At 40.1% G+C, this 23,274-nt stretch overlaps 2 protein-coding genes across 2 annotated transcripts; one reads left to right on the forward strand and one right to left on the reverse strand.

Moving 5' to 3' along the window:
* Window positions 1-1,061: 1,061 nt before the first annotated feature.
* Window positions 1,062-9,606, reverse strand: LOC124143606. The gene is made up of 6 exons (XM_046512631.2): window positions 9,522-9,606; window positions 7,002-7,058; window positions 4,185-4,330; window positions 2,523-2,675; window positions 1,264-1,310; window positions 1,062-1,123 (listed from the first exon to the last, which is right to left on the reverse strand). Exons 1-6 carry the CDS (start codon window positions 9,599-9,601, stop codon window positions 1,079-1,081), a joined length of 528 nt encoding a protein of 175 aa, XP_046368587.2. The 5' UTR covers window positions 9,602-9,606; the 3' UTR covers window positions 1,062-1,078.
* A 6,778-nt stretch (window positions 9,607-16,384) lies between these two features.
* Window positions 16,385-17,026, forward strand: LOC125377033 (uncharacterized protein DDB_G0283697-like). Its single transcript, XM_048389829.1, has one exon. It carries the CDS (start codon window positions 16,385-16,387, stop codon window positions 17,024-17,026), a length of 642 nt encoding a protein of 213 aa, XP_048245786.1.
* Window positions 17,027-23,274: the final 6,248 nt, after the last annotated feature.

The following is a 23,274-nucleotide window of genomic DNA, read 5'->3' on the forward strand; positions in this document are numbered from 1 at the left end:
TATATAATTAATCCTTTTCCTATTTTCAGACGTTCCTGAGTCTTGCGCTTTCCTAATTATTTTGACTAAAATTATTACCGTTATCATTGTATTAGTTAATGGGAAACGCGTGCCGATCAAGTACGTGCCATAAATTTAAGCGACATTGTACGATTCCGAACTTATCACGAGACTGTGTTTATGAATCATTGTCAAATAAAGGTGACATAGTGGAAACAAAACGCGAAATCGCGCATGCACAGAACTGAAATTTTTTACAAGGCATTGAGCAATCCGCATGCGCAGAACGATTGATTTCAGTACTTCCACTAAGCGCTTCGAGTACAGCGTCAAACTCGGGCCTGTAATCTAACACGCGAGAAGTGACCAATGAAATCTGAGAAGTAGGAATACCGGTAGACGCTGTTTCTTGATTGAGAATGTCAATCAAGAAAGGGTGGAGCTTGATGATATCCTTCTCTCCCAGTAAATTCCGATGTCAAATAACGACCTTATTTGGACGGAAAAACGATGGTTTAAACGCGTCCAAATAACGTCGTTTTTCCGTCCAATGACCATATACGGAAAAAAACGACGTTTTCGTGTTTGCAGTGTTAGGAAAGCTTTTGATAATGTTCTATCGACAAGCATAGTCGCCTGTTATGGCAAACAGGGGTTGCTGAAGACCTATTCTTACCCTGATCGTCACGAGTCTGCACTTATATAACGACGTGCATGCATGCGCGGCGTGTGTTTTTGTTCGTGTGAGCGTGCATGTGCGCGTGTGAGTGTGTGTGCGTGTGCGTGTGTGCTTGTACTAGGTCGTTCTTATCCCGTTTCTTTAGTGCTAGCCCTCGGAGATTCCATGTCACAGTTCAACATGGACAATCCACTAACACACCATACTGATTCCCACTGCAGACAACCAGGCCTTGTTTTATTGCCTTAGTGCCCAGCACCAGGAAAGGTAACAACAAGTACCATCTTTTTCATTACTTTCCGCTCTCCAGGCACACGCAATATCAACTTGAAGACGGGGGCGGTGTGTACCAACAGAACGCTCATTGAATCAACAAAGGTTCTTAGAGCTCATCATTTATTATTTTTTGTCGGGACCGATGTCTTTAGCGACGAAATTATATATCTGGAAGTACAGAGAAACATATATCAATAACGTTACTAATGAAATACATATGTTCATTGACCAAAACGGTTCAAACGTTTACATAAACAACAACATCAACAATAATACGCGGATAGTTTGTGATTAGTTTATATACGAACCCTGAGGTTTTCGTCGACAAATTCTTGCTCAGTAATCCAGCCATCCACTGAAAATAACAATATTTGTATGCATATAACCTTCCCACTTTGGACATACTATTTGAGTAAATGTTTAATATTGTCACATATTTGTTTGTTTGCTTGTTTGAGTTTTGTTTAACGCCTCACTCAGAAATATTCAAGCTGTATGTCGACGGCCTGTCTCGACTTGACTCTGGATCCAGTGATTGACATCTTGAGGAACAGTCCACTCAGTTGGGATATGGTGACGTGGAATCAAAGAAGCTACCGAGGGGATGTTGGGAACCTATATTTTTACCCAGAATTCCCACAGGTTGTTACTGGTATATTGTATGAATATTTTAGTTATTTCATAAAGAACTGCAGATTTCTTCTAAGCATGGCCATTATGCCCTGCAGATGCCTAAACTGTACTTTACATTTGGTACATTTTGATCTTTAATCTGTAAATCCGTTTTTGACTTCTATGCGGTTCTTTCACGAGACGAAAACTGTTGATTTCAATACTTGAGGATACATAGGAATAATCAATACAAAAGTAACGGTCATCATCTTATTTATCACATAACCCAATCTCCTCTTTTCTTTGAAGATGTAAAGTGTACCGGTTTTTATTTGGGCTGCAGTGTGACCTCTGATGCTTTCAAAAAACAATGAATTCTTTTAAATTGATTTACATCCAATCAAAATTGTAATTTATGTGTATAACATAATGTTGAACGTCATGGTAGGTAGATAGATTGAACAGAAGTGACAATTTGACGTGTGATTTCACCACAAAAAGTAGTGAAACGGCATGATGCGACCCAACTCTGTCATGAGAGGTATCTTTTTGTGTACATTGTTAAAGGACGGTTCAGTTTACCATATCATCATTATAAAAATTAATTCAATTATCAATAATATAAGATGATCACAGCCTTCAAGTGAGTAAGATGTTTTAACGCCGCTTTGAAAAAAGGTTTCAGTTATCTCAAAGTGTCGCGATCGGTCTAAAGTGGTTGGAAAGCCTAACGTGACATGGCCCTTAGACGTTTACAACATTGATGTGACTGTAAACACAGGCACTGATAAACCAAGAATCATACCTGTGTGAATATGAGATTGGAACCTACAATCAAAGGAACATCCCAATGAATCGCGGTTTTAAAACTACGCAACACAACACATTTCCTTTTTTACAGCTTGAACATCTGAACATTTAAATTTGAAAGACAGAAACCGATTCAAATACATACAGTTTGTGTCAAACTCCATAAATAGCCTGGGCACTTCTTGCAGATTGATGACGCCATTGTGATCATGGTCCAGGTATTTATACACCTCTCTGCCGATGAACTTTGAGAAGTGTGCTGCGTTAGTGTACTCTGTCAAGGGCACGGAACCATCACCTTGAACCAAGGGAAAAAAACCCTTTGAATGCAACTATATCAGCAACACAGGTGTTTCATAATGGATGGATGATAAAATGACATATTAGTTTGTTTTTGTTCTTGTTGCTTAAATTTGATTTGAGCTAAATTACTGCGGTCTGTTAATAATCATACCGCCAGTGCTAGAGATTATGGCGCTACATGCTCTTGGCAGTGATAATACCATTTGTGTCGAGGCGCACATAGCATATGCCAATTTGGAAACATATTTTACGCCACCAATGCTGAGAAGTAGCTTATTGTATTTACATTACTCCGGACTAAAAATCGGCTCGTTTACCCACTGATGGGAAGTCGGGACGTAACGCTGCACAGAGACAGCGAATACTGGCTATTCTAGTATGGCATTGATATTCACTTTACACTGCTGACCATTGCTTCTGCTGTACACCTTTATCATTCGCCGCCACCATTTCGAGAACATGAATCTTCAAGTTTTGCAAAAGAATGTATTCTTTGTAAAATGTTCGTTTGTTTGTTTGTTGTTTAACGCCACACTCAGTTATATTCCAGCTATATGATGGCGGTCAGTAGATAATCGAGTCTGGACCAGACAATCAAGTGATTGACACCATGAGCATCGATCCACGCAATTGGGATTCGACATGCATCAACCAAGTCAGCGAGCCTGACCACCCGATCCCGTTTGTCGCCTCTTACGACAAGCATAGTCGCCTTTTACGGCAAGCATGGGTTTCTGAAGACCTATTTTACCCCGGATCTTCACGGGTCTTGTGTCATGCGACGTCACCTGTGTGTTCAAATGATGTTGAGACTAACTACGGGCCAAGATTCAGAGAAGCCCTCCTGAATGAGGTGAATGAGGTCAACTCGGAATTAACCTCACAGAGTACAAATGAATTTATAAACGTGAACTGCAAACTATCAGCTCTGGGTTTCTGAAGACCTATCTACGGAAGCGTAGTAGGGCCACGGTGAAAATCTTTTTTGTCTAAAGTTCTCCTACGTAGGATTTTGTATCTTCTACTTAGGACTTAATATCTCCTACGTAAGACTTAATATCTCCTACGTAGGACTTACTATCTCCTACGTAAGTCCTAAGTAGGAGATAATAATTCTAGACTATACTAAATCCTACGTAGGAGATACTAAGTCCTACTTAGTTGATACTAAGACAAAAAGAAATTTCACCGTGGCCCCATTACGCTTCCGTACCTATCCTACCACGATATTTTAGGTTTTCAACCTGAAAAAATCCTTAACCCAAGCTGCTTTTCTCAGGACATGTAGATAAGACATTTAAAATATACTGAAAAACAGCATGGGTCACGGATTAAATCAAAGTTACATTTTCTCGTGACGTTAGAACAACTCATCGGAATTCATTTTGACCAATATGCATCTACATGGTCATTTCAAAACTCCAAAAGGTGTAAGAAAGAAAGAAGACAATGTCAGCCAGTTCAACACAGGGCCCTCACAACATCCCCGCCCCTTGGGGTTTACCATCCGCGTCAGCCAGATGCCACAGCCGCTCAAACTCCAACAGGGATTGCACGCCATCTTTGTTGAAGTCCTCACTGTGGAACACCATCCTGAAAAAGTCACTCAGACTCAGTGTCGTCGACAAGGGCGTTGTCGTTGTGGTGTGTCTGTACAAAATAAAAATACACTCTATCAATGTTTGAATGTTAATTTAATGTTTGCGCTGCACTTACCTATGTTCCAGCTATATCACGGCAGTTTGTAACCAATCGAGTCCATACCAAACAAAACAGTTACTGATATCATGAACAACGATTCACGCACGCCGTCGGGATACAATTCAGTCCATCGCCTCGTACGACCAGCATTGCTTTCTAGGGATCTCCAGACCCGTGATGATCCGGGGTAGAATACGTCTTCAGCAACCAATGCTTGCCGTAAAAAGTGACTATGCTTGTCGTAAAAGGCGACTAACGGGATCGGGTGGTCAGACTCGCTGACTTGGTCGATGCATGTCATCGATCCCAATTGCGCGGATCGATGCTCATGATATTAATCACTGGATTGTCTGGTCCAGACTCGATTATTTACAGACCGCTGTCATATAGCTGAAATATTGCTGAGTTCGGCGTTAAACAACAAACCAAACCACCCCCCCCAAAAAAATTCTAGGGATCTGTTCCAACCAATAATCCCCACATGGCATGTTATCAATGTGCCATACAGTAACTACGTTTATAACGAACACGCTTATAACGAACTGACCGATATAACGAACTTAGTTTTTAGTCCCGACCATTTGTTGTATAAATTTTGTATATATGCTTATAACGAACTACGGTTATTACGAACTAAAATTAGTTGTACCTTCGAGTTGGTTTTAACCATAGTTTACTGTATACACAACACGTCACGCCAACTCCACCTGTGGTGTTATCCTTCTTCCCGAAAGAGAAATTGAATGTTGAGGACATGAAACTGACAAACAAATATATCTAACCATCTGATGCTGAACATTTGTAATTATCTTATTCAGGTTAGGTTCACCTTTTCATTATCCTATATTTCCTTGACAGTTTGTGTTGTTCACGAGTGATAGTCGACTGAGAGTGAAGGTTTGTTTGTTTGTTGTTTAACGCTGCATTCAGCAATTTTCAAGCTATATGACGGCGGTCTGTAAACAATCGAGTCTGGACCAGACAATCCAGTGGTTGATATCATGAGCATCGATCCACGCAATAGGGATACGATGACATGCATCAACTAAGCGAGTGTGAGAAGGGGAAGGAGGGGTTGATGGATAAAAAATGTGCTAATTGTGTTTCTCACTTAAAAATACCAATCAACACTATGCTATGGCTTTGCAGGCATAGGTTTGAAAAGATACAAGTCGTTCTCTATTTAATATTATCTGGCTTTGTAACTTATGAAAACCATGCGTTACCTTGTAACTGAATCGAAATCCAAACCCCAATTGAAAGTATGTATACTCTAAAACAAAGTATGGGCTGCCCGGGAATAACTTAAATTTACAAAATTGTGAGAAATATTAGTTTCTTTGGAAGAGTTGTATGATAATAATGACCTGGGACGCCCTGAACGGGGTCGATCGTCAATATTTTGGGTTTGTTCATACCTGTTCTATAGTCTGCTAATCACAGACTGTGAAACAGTCAGCTTAATGGCAACTGCACGCTGACTTCTGCCAGTTTCCAACATGCCAATAGGCGCATCGCTACTTCATACACAAACACTGAATGAAATCGCAACTAAATCACAAGTATATCACAATCATAATGGTTCACAGAGATAAATCCACCTTCCTTGAAAGTGTCAAAATCAGGAATGACACCCTACGCACGTGTGAAACTCTAGGATGTATTTTGGTGTTTTGTTTAACAGACTTAACGTTCTTGCATACCATGTTTGTCCTCAACACTTATCTTTGTAATAATAATAGGCCTATTAATACTGCGCTATACCCACACCACGGGGGCATACTGGGTGAACAGAGACACATTTCGAACACAATCACTTGCCCAAAGAGACCACATGTGTTGCATGTCCTTCAGTGTGGGGCAGGACCGAAGCCCTAGGAACTCCCAGGAGCCAAGCTACCGAACATGGTCACCCATCTGAGGAATCTCAGTTGCTTACCTACACCTGATTTGTGACCTTTGCACTATGCACAGGACCACGTGCCTCCACTGCACAGGACCAGGTGCCGTCACAGTTTGTTTTTATACTTAGTATAAAGATTTAAATTTCATGATCCCTAACTTTTCTAGAGAGTATATTAACGTGATTTACATCAATGTTGAAAATTGGTAGACACTGTATTTAAAAGAGAAGGTTATTGTCTTACGACGTGCATCTGGTTTTGTGCATAATTGTTTAAATGTGAGACTATCTACCATGAAGAAGGTTCGATGGGGTAGCATAGTGGTTTAAGTTTCTGCTCGTCACGCCGAAGACCCAGGTTTGATGCACCACATATGAACAACGCTAAGCCCATATCCATTCGCCATGATATTGCTGAATATTGCTGAACCCTAACTCACTCACCGCAGTATAGGACGGTGCCGCTAACCACGCAAGCTTGCAGGCTCGATGAAGACTAAGTTGTCTACTAAAATACACAGTATCTTTTCCAGACCCCAGAACATATATGGCTCTAGCAGCCAATGCTCATCCCCTTGACGTGCGTCTTCTTTAATACTCGATAGTTCCTTTATAGAAATATTTTATGAAACTTCATACATACATGACCAGCACTACATTAGTTATGGTATTAGTGTCAATGTGTACAGAACATTTACTGGAATATAGGGGACATACTTAGCTGATTCAGCACATAGGAAGAGGCCAGCCACGAGAAGCAAGGTAGACCACATCCTGAAAGAATGACCAGCATGACATAAGATGAAGATAATACTACATACAGCAGAACCTGGATATAACGGTGAGGTGAAATGGGGTTTAACGTCGCGTCCAAGATAATTGCGCTTATACAGCGACGTGCTTGCACGTGTGTGTGTTTGTGTGGCTGCTTGTACTAGTCCGGACTGATGCCAATTTATAGTGCTAGCCCACTGAGATACCATGCCGAAGTTTAATATGAATATCCCACTCAGACACAGTATACTGACTCCGAGCCGACCAGTCCTTGTTTTAGCCCCTTAACGCCGAGCGCCAGACAGGGTAACAACAAGTACCATCTTTTAACGTCTTCTGGTATGACGCAGTCGGGGATCGAACCCCGGACCTTCCGGTCTCCGGGCGGACGCTCAACCACTAGACCACGGAGGCGGTCCTGGATATAACGAACTACCAGGAACCAGTTCGCTATATTTAGCACAATCTGATCGTATTCGGTCACGGTGATTCTACTAGGATCCTATCACAATTTGATCACGATTGGAATTGGTCCAGATCTGACTGCGACCAGAAAAAATCCTTCGATTGCCCACCAGATCTGTAGCGGGTGTCAACTGGATGATGACAATATTGCATCAGGATAAGCTGGATTTCGACCAGGTCCTGTACTGCCTGGATACCGGTATGATGGCGACAGGATCCCCCTTGATTGTGACCAGATCCCTATTTGATGTTGACATTGTGGCTGTTGGGTAACGTGGAATGCAACCAGATCCCGACCGGATGCAACCACCATTGCGGCAGGGTCTCCCTCATTGAGACCAGGTGCTGACAGTATCGGTAAGGTGCCCCCGGAGTGAGACAGAATTCCGACTGGATGCCAACAGGAATTGCAGTTGGGTATCCCAATGTTTGAGACCATTTTTGAGGCTAGCATGATTGGCCGCCGCGGATTGAGACCAAACCCTGACCTAATGTTAATATGTTAACAGTTTGGTCTTCCAATTGATACCAGATGTAGAACTGAAGATCGGATGGTAACAATGTGCGACCTGTCTGATTCTGTGTAATCATGCCCTTCGGCATCTATCATTGCTCAGATTATTCTCAATAGGATTCTGGACCCGCGACCCTAGTTATTGTACTGTCCTTCGTTGATAGCTTTTTATTTCGTCTAAATCTATGTATTATTAATGTACTTCTCGTCACGATATGGCTGAAATACTGCTGATGTGACGTTAAATCTTAACTCACTCACTCACTCACTCACTCACTGGACCCGCGAAGATCCGGGGTAGAATAGGTCTCCAGCAACCTATGCTTGCCGTAAAAGGCTACAAACGGGATCGGGTGGTCAGGCTCGCTGACATGGTTGATGCATGTCATCGTATCCCAATTGCGTGGATCGATGCTCAGGATATTAATCACTGGGTTGGCTGGTCCTTACTCGATTATTGACAGACCGCCGACACATAGCTGGAATATTACTGAGTGCGGCGTTAAATAACAAGCAAACAATAGGATTCTGCTTATTCCAAAAGAACAACCACTATCAGTGGTACAAGAGTATAAATTACCATACAGTTCATATACATAAGGGGCGCCGTGATATTGCTGGAATATTGCTCAAAGCGGCGTAAAACCATACTCACTCACTCACTCATATACAGAACATACAAAACGGCATATACATTGGGCTCTCTGTGTATCTATTTGTGAACCTCTGGTCATATTTCGGATAATTCTGTCTACGTGTATTAAACTTCCGACACAAGTATGTTCTATAAATGTGTACATATTACAACATTTGTGTAAAAGCAAACTTCTTCCAGCCTTCCTTTGACCACTGATTTGTCTATTATCATCTTTGGCGGCAGCTACGTTAAGTAGCTCCGCCATGGCTTAGGCATAAAACAACATACACTCACTTATCCATTCGTATATTACCGGTTCAAACGTTTCTTGCAATCGTTGACTCATTTGTCAATATCGTATAACCTGTGGATATCACCATATTCCTTATCATACAATCATGCTCATGAGGATTGGCAGATATACGAACAACGGATAGATCAGAAACAGCATACGGTATAGTCTAATGGTTAAAATATTTCAGATGTGATGTTGAAACAATATCGTATTAATTCCATAGTCTGCTTTAAACGTCAATAGTTTGAAAACTGGTAACAACTAGAACCAGACAATATATAATCATACATTCATAACTAGGTGTTCGCGAAAAGTTGAGCGTATACTGCCCCACTAGTGGCTAATATCACATAGACATTCAATGGCAAGTCAAATGTTCACATATGGTACAAGTCAAAATAGGGAATTGCATTGGTATGTAAACAAATCCAGGTCACATGTGTTAGTTTAATATCCCTCATACTACTTGAAATTTATTTGCCTCAACAACTAAGCCAGAGGCTGAACAATGAATCAACTGATTGTTATGAATATTGATTCACGAAATCCTACCTGTGCGAAGTTGATCCTGTAAAAAACAATGATAAAACAACGTTATCAGTAAGTAGTAGTTTGACCTCTGCCTGAAGCATACCACACGAAGGTAAAAGTCTTATCTATCGTCGTACGAGTCGAGTTTGGGCAGGTGTCGGTCAGGAGGTTATGTTTGTTTGTCACTTCTTCAAGACATCGCTGCCAAAGAATACTTTCAGAAATCCAGTGGTAGATATTAGTAGCGGAGAGAGAGTGAGAGAGACAGAGAGAGTAGGAGAGTGAATGAGGTAAACGTTTACGTCCCATCGGCATTATTTCAGCCATATCGTGACTAATCATTAGAATAAAACCTATTGACAAGGGACAGTAAAAGAACTAGATTATCTCAGATCTAGGTTTAAAACTAGTATGTAACCATAAAATGTGACTATTCCTAACAATGCAATATAAAATTGGGCAAAAGATCACCAGCAACTGAAGTGATCATGAGGCCACCATACTGGGGATCATGGGGGACGTACAGTACTTTGCTACCTGCATGGACCCAGCAGGATTTACACCTTACCTTTAGTCACTGGTGATTATTGACATGGTTTAGCCGGAGATTAAAACAAACAAATATTCTAAATTAAAACACTGGTATACATAATAATACCCTGAATGACGTTGGCTTACAGACCCTCTCAGGGGGACAATAATTTTACGCTTCTTCAATCGCCATCAAGGGCACAGTTAGTAACAATCTCAGTTAATAATTACGTACTACCAATATATAAAAGATATAATTTTCTACATTAAAAAAAAATAAATTCTATTTCTTTGAAAAAAAACCGATGATTAAATGACCATTTTTTAAATGAAAAAGATCCTTTATATATGACACTTTGAAATATTTATCCCTTGTGAAGGGAAAATCCAAACAGTCAAGCAGGACATGCTTGACGGTGACTCTCATCACAGGGGATACAAAATGGAGGATCTTCACCTTTTTATAAATATTCTTGTGTATATATAGTATGACAAATACGACATCGTCGCATAATGACGTCTTCAAATATGGACTGATAAGCGGGTATAACAGATAGTTGGTTTAATTTCATGTAACTTATTGATACCCACCTAGGTGTCCCACTTCTTTTGCGTTAGATCTCGGGTGTAACATCCAATGACTGGCTTATAATCACTGTATGGTATCAGAAGTGGTGTCACATATTTTTTGAGGGCTGCTTTTGCGGCAACGATTCCAACTTGGCTGGGCAACCAACAGAAGACGATTTCGTATTGGCTGGTAACATAATGAAGTTCAATTATATCAAGTAAAATTGATGCTGACACGAATTATTTTAATAGCATGAAGACAGGACAGAGAGTCTGAAAAAATAATGAATTGCTGATGTTAAGATTGTTTAATTTTTTTGGTTAAAATGGCCTTTGATGCGGCTGTAAATATTGAAGAGTTACCTGGTAATCTAGTTGATAGACTTCTGGGTCCAACGAAAAATAGATGGGAAGTTGTGGGAGGGGGCAAAAATGTTTCTGTCCGATTGTGGAAAATTGCGTTCTATTGCCTGGCCGTTTTGACCTTACGGTCAACCTTCGATTATGTCAAGATACTAATATGTATTGATTTAAAACAATGCGTGTAAAGGTTATTTACAGGTGGGTGCATAACGTGTACACATTTGGCTATAGAAACGTTATCCCCCACCCGAACTAGTTTACCAATGACATCCACCGGAGTTACTCAACAAGACAAATAACAGCGACAAAACCTTTTAGGATGTGTCCTCGCACTTTAATAAAACAGAATGAGTAAAATGACTGTGTCCAATGGATCACAACTTCATCCCGACGGCTTCAATCAGTTGGTTGGTTGCTTGGTTTGTTGTTTTACGCCGCACTCAGCAATATTCCAGCTGTAAGACGGCGGTCGACTTTAAACAGCAAAGGCATGATACCCAATCAAGGGTTGTATTGCATGAAGCTTATTAAATACTTGGTTATTCCACCTTTGCTGCAAAACATTTCCAACATATTGGCAAATAGCAGGTCAGTATATGGAAAAGTACCTCTTGGTACTGATTTCTTAAGTGGAACTTTAGCCGCAGAATGAATCTGCTTTAGAATTTCCTCTTATGCCAACGTGACTGGAAAGCCAACAAAAGATTATGTCTTTATTAACCAAGGACAAATTCAAATGACATTTCAAAATTTCAGCTATAAAGGAGTAGTCAGTTTTACGGTTGTGTATTGACTGTAAACAGGATAAACTTCAGCAAACATGATGAAACCACTCTCCTTAGAGCGTAAAATAAATGTACAGAAACCCGATTTAATACAACCACAGAGTCCTCGTTTAGTTTATGTACGAAATGTAACCGCTATGAAATAGAAAATGAATACAGTTTTTTTGTTAATTTGTCCTTTTTATAAAAGTAGTGGAGAAAATTTAATTCCAAAATGTTACCATGTGCAACCATCTGTCCCAAAAGTTATCAGTCTTCTATCTACCAGAAATGATTGTGTTATCAAAAAAAGACATTTACCCATGTAAATACAAATGTCAAAAAGATCAACATTTGTTGTGAGAAAAAATATTATAATGTATACATTATTCCTGTAAATGAACTCTAGGCCATATGGCCTTCGTTCATGAATAAACTTCTTCTTCTTCAATAAGTTGCAAGGCGAGTAGAATAGACTTTGCCTCTGTCGTAAAACATCAGCTAATCGTAATGATAGGGCCGGTCGGGTTAGCCTAGTGGTTAAAGCGTTCGCTCGTCACGCCGAAGACCCGGGTTCGATTCCCGACATGGGTACAATGTGTGAAGCCCATTTCTGGTGTTCCCCCGCCGTGATATTGCTGGAATATTGCTAGAAGCGGCGTAAAAGCATACTCACTCACACACTCGTAATGATAAAGTACCATTATGTGTAACAGCTGCAGTTGCCACCTTTTCTTTATCCATCGGCGTATATGCGTGTATACATGTACATGTGTATATTGATGTTGAATTTATGTAACTAATTGTTTGGAAGGTCTGTTGATAGTATCGTAAGCAGTTAGTATCTGTCTTTTTCAATTTTGTTAATTCCAAATGACGTTAGGCTGTATTGACTGCCACGGTGGCACTTCAGGCAGTTTGAAATCAGCAACTGCAGAAATACATTAATTTGCATTTGTAATATGTTCGTGACTACGGATGGAAAGTGGAGGACTTGAGTTCGATTTCATAGTATACGAAGGTTGATAAGGAGGATACAAAACGGTGTTAAATGCTGGCTGGATGGATTGGAATAGACTTTAGTAACGGATTGCAGTGCCAGTTTTATTCTTCTGATATCAATACAAGGTTCATCAGCTTCAACATATAGACTTTCAACCTGGGAAGTTCTAAATGCACCTAGACACAATCTAAGATCTTAATGGTGAATGGTGGTCGTAAATGTATGACTACGCGCTGACCCATATATGAAACAGTCGTAATCAAGTTTAGGTCGAATCAATGACTTAAGTATATCAAAAGCTTTAAAGCACATAACTTTAACATTTTAATATGAGGATATAAACGAAAAATTATTGTCCAAGGTTATTCCTAAAAATGGTCTTTTTAAACACTTTAATTGGAGTTTTGTCTGTAAATAAGGAGGAGCAACAGGGGACAGCGCTCTATCTTTGTTTTGGGGTGAGTGACCACTGGAATGACCACTAGTGCCTACATGGACAGACACGTCCGTATCCATATCCTCAAGCAACCCATATCTGTTACAGAGTTGCACAGAATCTTTAAGTGCTTTGGTACTCGATCAGATTAAATTTGTTGTTTCTTGAGGTTAACATTGATAGTTTTGGTCTGTTGGATGTACGGTTCTGTTTGTGTTGATGCTGCTTCTCCTTGCTTCAGTGACGTCTGATTTGAATCTGGAATTGCGTGTGGAGTTAATGCAGTGGGTTCTACGTCAGAATCAGGCTTTGGATACTGTTCTTCTTCTTCGGAATCATCTAACGCACTTTTTTTTCCTTTTTTTGGGTGCTGGGTGGGCGGTGGGGGTTGGGTTGGTTGGTTTGTTGGTTTATTGTGTAACGCCGCACTAAGCAATATTCCAGCTATATGACGGCGGTCTGTAAATGATCGAGTCTGGACCAGACAATCCATTGATTAATATCATGAGCATCGATCCTAGCAATTTGGATCGATGACATGCATCAACCAAGTCAGCGAGCCGGACCACCCGGTCCCATTAGTGGCCTTTTACGACAAACATAGTCACCTTTTACGGCAAGCATGGGTTGCTGAAGACCTATTCTACCCCGGAATCTTCACGGGTCGGTTGGGGTTGGGTAGGGGATGGGGAGGGGTTGGGGTGAGTTAAGTCATGTCACTGAGTATAAAGTCAGAAGTGATCACGCTAGCTGTTGTTCGATGGGTCAGCGTGCCTAACTCGAACTATCCTGTGTGGATGGGATGGGGGTGGATGGGTGAGGTGGTCGTTTGTTTGTGGCTTGTGTGTGCGTGTGGCGGACCTTGGAGTGACGGGTATAAAACAAGGATTGGTCAGGTCGGAGTCAGTTTACTATGTCCTGAATGGGGTGTTCATGTTAAAACTGAGGCGTGGTATCTCAGTGTACTCGGCAATATAAGACAAACGCACACACGTTTCGGCGTAAGTGCTTTGCCTATGTTGCATGTGGCCTATCTATAACCTGTCCATAGTAAGTGGGGAACATCTAGTCTACACTTCCAAACATGCTCTCCCCACCCCCACCCCACCTCCCTTACGGTTGTGTTTGTGGGACAATCATATCTATAGACTTACCCTCGCCTGTAATGTTGACGCAAGCTGAACGAAGTCACACTCAACTCCCAAATCGATAGCTCATAAAGACCTTTAATCGATAAGGTTGCAAACATGACAGTCAGTCAGTTAAAAAAGACGACAAAACAATTTCCATAGTGATGTGGATACTTTCAGTCAAGTGAAGCGTTATTTCGACAAGCGGTAAGCACTTCGATTCAGGTATATGGCTGAAAAATTGCTGATGGGACCTTACAATTTAACTCACTCAATCACTAAGATTGATATACATTCCAGCCAGACAGCTGGACTGGAAAGGCCAATGAATTACTAGTGGGGTTAAAAGTTGCCAGTACAAACTTCGGTAGCACTGGACAAAAATACAGACACTAACTAGAGATGAGAAAGACTGAGGTTGATCTACATATCGACTAATAAGTATTAAATGTCTACTTATTGGATCATTATCTAAATGCGCTCCGTGAAGATTCCGGGAAGGAATTGGTCTTCAGCAACCCATGCTTGTCGTAAGAGGCGACTAACGGGATCGGGTGGTCAGGCTCGCTGACCAATCATCGCATCCCCGCCGCACCCGTCCAATTAACGCCGCACCCAGCAATATTCCAGCTATATGACGGCGGTCTGTAAATAATCGAGTCTGGACCAGACAATCCAGTGATTGACATCATGAGCATCGATCCACGCAATTGGGATGTATGACATGCATCAAACAAGTCAGCGAGCCTGACCGATCCCGTTAGTACATTTTCGTGACATGTATCTCATGGTTTAAGTAAATGAGGTTTGGGTCAAAGTTTCAGCATATATCCATCTGTATCTGTATCGGTACACGTTAAAGGATACAGACGAATGAATATTGTGTTACCCTGCATGAACAACTTTCCAGCTATTCACAGCGAGTTACATGTGAAGAGCAAGAGAAATAAAACATGTACAAGTATACTATATATGAATTAATATATGATTAAATACAATATGTCTTAATGTGACATAAAGTGTCTTAAGCATATACATTGAAGGCCTCTCCACGCTGTTTAAATATACAAACATTAGAACTGGTGAATTATTTCCTAGCAGACAATAAAATGTGCATATCCGGGTTTTAATTCGTCTTCGACAACCTATTCTTGCTGTAAAAGGCGACTATGCTTGTCGTTAGAGGCGACTAACTGGATCGGGAGGTCAGGCTCGCTGATTTGGTTGATGCTTGTCTTCATATCCCAATTGCGTGGAATGATGCTCATGATGTCAGTCACTGGATTGTCTGATCCAGACTCGACCATTTATAAACAGCCGCCATAGAGCTGGAATATTGCTGAGTGCGGTGTAACACAACAAACAAACAAACATCACGGACCGTGCGCAAGGCTTATGACAATAGCCTGTTCTTTGTGTACAAGTGTTGCCATAGTGATCTCAGCCTGTACCTCGGATGTCCCTAGTTTACATCCAGGTATCAGCAGAAACAGCAGGGCGGCAAAAAGCACGAACAACCCTAAAACAAAGAGATATACGGAAACATGGAAAACCGAACGAGAAAAAAAACTACATGAGAATACTTTGACGTCGAACAAAGAGGCATGGGTCTTACAGGAAACGGAGAATTAATAAGACACTGACGGGGACCACAGAGAGATGGAGGCATTCACTGACAGAGAACAGAGAGATGGAGACATTCACTGACAGGGAACAGAGAGATGGAGGCATGCACTGACAGGGAACAGGGAGATGGAGACATTCACTGACAGGGAACAGAGAGATGGAGACATTCACTGACAGGGAACATAGAGAGCTGGAGACGTGCACTGACAGGGAACAGCGATATGGAGACATGCACTGACAGGGAACAGAGAGATGAAGAACAGGGAACAGAGAGAGCTCGAGACATGCACTGACAGGGAACAGAGAGATGAAGAACAGGGAACAGAGAGAGCTCGAGACATGCACTGACAGGGACCACGTGGAGATGGAGACATGCACTGACAGGGAACAGAGAGAGATGGAGACATGCACTGACAGGGAACATAGAGAGCTGGAGACGTGCACTGACAGGGAACAGAGAGATGGAGACGTGCACTGACAGGGACCACAGAGAGAAGGAGACATTCACTGACAAGGACCACAGAGAGATGGAGACGTGCACTGACAGGGACCACGTGGAGATGGAGACATTCACTGACAGGTACCACAGAGAGATGGAGACATCCACTGACAGGGACCACGTGGACATGGAGACATCCACTGACTGGGACCCCAGAGAGATGGAGACATTCACTGACAGGGACCCCAGAGAGATGGAGACGTGCACTGACAGGGACCACGTGGACATGGAGACATCCACTGACTGGGACCCCAGAGAGATGGAGACGTGCACTGACAGGGACCACGTGGACATGGAGACATCCACTGACTGGGACCACAGAGAGATGGAGACGTACACTGGCAGGGACTACGTGGACATGGAGACATTCACTGACAGGGACCACAGAAAGGTGGAGACGTGCACTGACAGGGACCACGTGGAGATGGAGACATTCACTGACAGGGACCACAGAGAGATGGAGACGTGCACTGACAGGGAACAGAGAGAGATGGAGACATGCACTGACAGGGACCACAGGGAGATGGAGACATTCACTGACAGAGAACAGAGAGACGGAGACATCCATTGGCAGGGACCCCAGCGACATGGAGACATTCACTGACAGGGACCACAGAGAGATGGAGACGTGCACTGACAGGGAATACAGATGGGGACAGACACTGACCGGGACCACAGAGAGATCGATACATCCAATGAGGGGGACCACAGAGGGAAGGAGCCAGGCACTGACAGGGAACAGACAGATACAGTCACAGAAGGGGGACAGACAACAAACGAAAGAATCAACTTGATAAAATGTACAAGTGACTGATTCGTTTCAACAGAATCCGAACATATGCGAAACATGGACGGGACCTCTCATTACCCCCAACATGAAATCCACTTGCGTACGTCAGGGTGACGTCATGAAGCCAGCCTTAAACACACAGAAAGTTGTTACGATACCTGCATTAAGAAATGAGGTTGGTTAAAAAGGTGCTTTGTTCCAGTAACAGCTTAATATGAGAGAACAAGTGGGACATTAAATAAATTAATTTCACAGACATTACTTCTTTGGTTAAAAACATCAGAGTGTTTGTAAAACTAATAGTAGTATTTCACTTTTTAAATTATTTTAACAGCATAAGGATAACACTTTCCTTTGTAACAAATTATCTACTAGGCCCGTAGAGAAATCCCGTAAATTAATTCAACCCGGAAATTTTAAGGAACAACCAAATTTCTATCACAAATCATTAATTAGGTATAGGAGATGTTATATAAAAGACAGACTTGAGGAAAATCTAAAATGCCTTGTCAAAGTTTGCTCCAAATCACTCCCCATTCAGTATCCCAGTGTTTATAGTTGTTAGGAAAGTACTACCCTGTTGCTACTATAAACAACATGTCAGCCTCCATGTCGTCTGATTTACAGTGGAATAATATTCATTTTCTACTTTGTTGCTGTCATGACTGAGAGTGAAAATCATCTAAGTGGTGAGAAAAATTTACATTTTGTGTACAACATTTGTTACAAATGAATAACTATGTTGATCATTTTTCTATTTATGGTTCGAATGCAATGTAATGTATTTGATATATGCTAGATATTTCATCAAATATTGGTATCAAGTTCCCATTGATTTCTATGTAAAATTAACATTGGTTAGGTATATTAAAACATATGCGTTTCATTGACAACTATGTCCTTAATCATTGTTAAATCTATACCCTATATATCAGGTGTAGGTTGTAGTGATACTATGTTCCAACATACTAATTTTCTATCTGAGAGCGTCTTCTGAACCCAATTTTTAATGATGCTTTTTAGCTACTTCCTGTAGAGAATCTTCATTAAACCCCCTTAATGTAATCTTCAATTGCATCCATACATTGCAAATTAGCTGTTAGTTGAAGTATTCTATTTTCCATCAGACTTCTTTCCTCTAGGAACATCTGCCTAACCCGATTTGTTTTTGTAATGTAATATTCTCTTTTTTGTTTTGTTTAACGCCGCACTCAGCAATATTCCAGCATATGACGGCGGTAATGTAATATTCATGATAAAAAAAATATACAATACATAACCTTAATAATCTTTACATTGATCTGTTTAATTGTCAAGAATATGTTTGTATCAATTACTCATTTTAATAAAGAAAACATAAGTCTTAATAACGTATTTTTCTGTTCATTCTAAAGGATACAGAGTGCGATTCTTATTAGATCACTAATTACATTGTTCATAATGATGTAGCTTATATATTTATGCCGCAAATAGCCACTACCTATATCAAAATGAACTTATTGTTCTTTTACTCTAAAAGTTTTGAAGAAATTAGATGATTAGAACAAAATAGAAAGAGACATATATTTATTTAGCTTTATACGAGGGAGTCAATTAATTGTTCTAAGCATAATAACTCAAGAAATAATGTTACTTTTTGAGACAATGGATTCAATTATTCAATGATGTTAATTTCTTTTAAATTTATTATTGATTTGCATAGTAATTTGAAGATATATATCATATGTGACCAAGCAGGATGGGACGCTAACTAATCAACAAAGGGCTTCCTATCAATTATTTCTTCGTCTAAGAAAAGACAAGATGGAAAACATGAACAACTGCTGCCTCTTTTATGTAATGAACAAGCTTATGTTGTGCATGAACAATGCAGGAAGTCATATACTTCATAAAATCATGCATTATTTCTTGAAGAAAAGAAACTATGAACTTGACACTTTACCGCCAAGAAATTACAAATCAATTTTGATTACAAGACTCACTGTCTTATTTGTGCAGACGGTATTAACTTTCCTAATGTTGAAAAGAATCCAAAAGGACACCATCGGTTCAGTTGAAATTGTTGACAAATTGGAAAAATGTACCGCTTTGCAGATACATTATTGGAACTATGCTCAAAGCGTTCAGATTAGCAGGCTCTGGATTTCAAGTCAAGAATCATATGTGCTGGAGATATTATGGAGATATTAGAGCAGCAGAGGCAATCTACCATCGCCAATGTTTGCAAACTTTTTTACGCTGTAAACAAGACTGTGATACGAATGAAAGTAATCAAAATTTGACAAATTCCAATGGTTTCAGTAACTTGTGCACCTGGTTGTCATTACAAACTGGGAGTCAGCTTACTATATCAGATCTACAAGTAAAACTGTCTTCATTTCTTCCACAGGGTGTTGAACTTTACAGTGTTAAGCATTTGAAACGTAAACTGCAAATCCTTTTGGCAATAAATTGACAATAACTGAACTAGGAGGAAAGAAGAATGTATTCCAATTCACACATACAACTTCAGAGATTTTACACCAAGCCTTTCGTACTGACGACAAGGAGGATGGGAATGAATTGATTGCCAAGTCACGCCAATTTGGAAAAAAGCTCAGGAATCTGATGTCAGGAAATTTTATCTGACATCAAATTTGACACTGAACACTTTCCTTCGTCAGATGAATTAAACATCAAGGCTTTAGAGAGTCCTGAAGTTCCTGAAGTTCTACTGGCTTTCACGAAGAGTCTTTTAGGATTATCTTCAACATCTTCAGATAGAAATAAACTGCAGATGATATCTCTATGTCATATCTTGATGAATGCTGTTGCCCCAAATCCATACCAGTCTCCGTTGCTGTTCTCTCCTGGATTGTTCATCCACCAGACTACAAGGTCAGAACTTGTACTCAATCTCCATTCAGCCTTAGGAATGACAGTGTCATATGACACTATTTTGGATTTGGAATTTTTTTTTTATATACTTCGCATGTCATCACTTGAGTTGCATCAGCGACTTCTCACTGTCGCCAACACGATAGGACCACCATCTTCATCTGTGTTCGGCCATGAACTTTCGTCTGTGGCACCTGCCTTGTTCCATGATGATGGTAGCATGAGAAAATCAACGAACTCACAACTCGCCAAATGTTCCATCAGTATCAACAGTCTTTGATGGATGTGCATTACTTCAACAGTTGAAATGGCCAAAGGTTGGGACAATGTTGGACGTATGTGAAATATTCCTCTCTACGATTCATTACAGGTCATCTACGAACTATGAGGTAATTGTTGTGTACAACAGTTATGATGTAACAACAAAAGATCAGGAACAGAAGCGCAGAACTGCAATGGTTGATGTTATGCGGAAGTCAAATACTCCAGTTCCAAGTGATGCAGCTAGCTGCCTTGAAAATAAAAATAAACAACAAACAGTTAATCTCACGTGTGTTAGTAAGCCACGCAGGGGATGAAGGGGACGCTGATGTTGTTATTGTTCAAAAAGCTGAGGAGTTGGCAGAGAAACATTAAACCGTCCATGTCATTTCTGAAGACACTGAGATTTTCGACCTACTGATACATCATGTGGATTCCCAGAGCCATGTTTACATGAAGACAAGATCAAGAACTATGTCAATAAAAGACGCAAAACGTTGCCTAGGAGAACAATTGTGTCACAATCCTCCTTTCTTTAAAGTAGTATCAGGATGTGATACAACGTCTTCCTTCTTCGGCTTTGGTAAATCTAAACATCTGAATTCACTTCCACAAATCAATTACATGAGAAAGACACAGTTTTTGGAGAATCATCTGTTCCTCTCCAAGTTATCAAAGAAATGGGAGAACAGTATGTCTGTGAACTCTATGGTGGGAAACAAAACGAGAAACTGGATGAGTTGAGATGCAAAAATGTAAAATAAACCAAGTTCACAAGTGTAGAGTGCATGCCCCAAACAAGACGGGCGTGTTATTTTCATTGTCTAAGGGTTCATCTGCAAGTGTCAATATGAAAATCTCTTAAAACTGTTTTTGACAAATAGACACATGGCTTTAAATCAGTTGAAGGGAGTATAGTCCCAATTATAACAGACATGCCTCAAGCCCCTCCAGAACTCTTGAAGGAAATAAGTGTTCATGTAAATCATCACACAGACTCTGCACATCCTGTAGTTGTGTCAAAATGGGGATTCAATGCGGCATCCACTGCAAATGTGAAAGTAACTGGGAGAATAGACAGGGCTTAAATGCAGAATATGAAAACTACTAATAGACTTTATATCATGTTAATTGTGCTCTCATCACTTGCATGTGTTCTTTGTAAATGTACTTTACATTAATATGTATCAGTATATATATACATGTATGTCCCTTACAAATTCATAATTGTGATAGTATGAAAGTAGTATGGGGGAAATAGCATGTAACATTGTAATGTGTTATGCATGAATGTAATTTTTTAGAAATGTATCTACATACATATAAGACTTGTAATAATTTCAAAAATATTCATAGTTCCAGTTCATTTAGCACACTCAAACATTGCATATGGTAAGAAATAAAGTTTGTCTTTTTATGTGCGTTTCATTAAAGATGAAAACTGAAAAAAAATCTGTTGTTATCCTTTTATCATCCAAAACTGGCTCCCACAGGAGATATGGCTTGGTTGAGATCTAGATATTGCTGCAATGAAATTTCATCACAATGCTTTGCAAACCATTGTGACATCATTGCTTACCATGACGTCACAATCATATGACATCACTAATGGCTCTGCTACTGAAGCTGTTAGCAGTACTTTTTACACTTAAGACACGGCTGTCTACAAACTGAAAAAGTAGGAGGAATGATGATGGATGATAAATAAAATCACACCCATTGACAAAAGTGGAAAAAATCCTCGACAAGCCTCGGAGTTTTCCCACTTTTATCAACTCGTGTTGATGTATTTGATATATTTCGGGTGAGATTCTCTATTTCTCATAACTAAAATGATACGTAGATTATTAGACAATAATAATAATAATAATAATAATAATAATAAAAATGTTTGTTTTTAAAACCATAATTATATCCACAGTTCTTGCAGACAGAGACAGAATTCAGAGGATACAAAAGTTATTGATATATTTATAAGATTCACAGACATAATTATTAACATTATGATAAGAACTATTCATAAAGACATGTAAATATAAATTCTTATATTGTTGAACTTTGTAAGCCTTATTGAGTGCATTAAGTTTTGTGTAATATAGTGATATAACACATTTGTTGCAATTTGGCCGAATACAGGCACAAGTATAGGTTTAAAAGGCCTATATTCAAATGGCTGTAGAAAATTTTCCTCAAGTCTGAATTTCTCTTGGTTTTGTGTGTACCATAACTATACCTTAAGGAAAACAGAAAAAAACATGACATTGGGTTGTTACGTAAATGTCCGGGTTTTCAACCATTTCTACTGGCCTATATGTGCACATTCTTCATCAAATAGTAATAATGCAACTTGTCGAATGTTTAAGAGAATGGGCAAATTACGAATTCCCTTCTATATTGAACGTGCAGCGATATTCACTGATGATATTACGGGTTGCAATAGAGTGAGGTCATAATTTTAAGAACGTTACGACACTATTCTCATTAACTCTTATCATAAGCAATACAAGACATAATTCGCTTTTTTAGCATGGCATTTTGTGTCGTATATTGGACGTTACAGACGATAGACCGCATTTAAATATGTCCTTAAAGAGTGAGTGAGTGAATATGGTTTTACGCTGCTTTTAGCAATTTTTCCGCAACATCACGGCAGGGTACACCAGAAATGGGCTTCACATATGGTACCCATGTCTGGAATCCAACCCGGGTTTTCGGCGTGACGAGTGAACGCTTTAACCACTGGGCTACCTGACCGCCCCTGTCGTTAAAGAACTACAGATACATGTCAGTTCGAGTTGCGCAACGAACAGATAACCACACCAATATAGGTCGCCATAAACGACCAGCATATGTGCTGTGGACCGATTCTAATCCCAGAGGGATATTCCAACCCTTTCTAATGGCGCTGCTATAGGATTGATATG

Source organism: Haliotis rufescens, unplaced genomic scaffold (assembly GCF_023055435.1).
Source record: "Haliotis rufescens isolate VD_foot unplaced genomic scaffold, xgHalRufe1.0.p SCAF_8, whole genome shotgun sequence".
Lineage (NCBI taxonomy): Eukaryota > Metazoa > Mollusca > Gastropoda > Lepetellida > Haliotidae > Haliotis > Haliotis rufescens.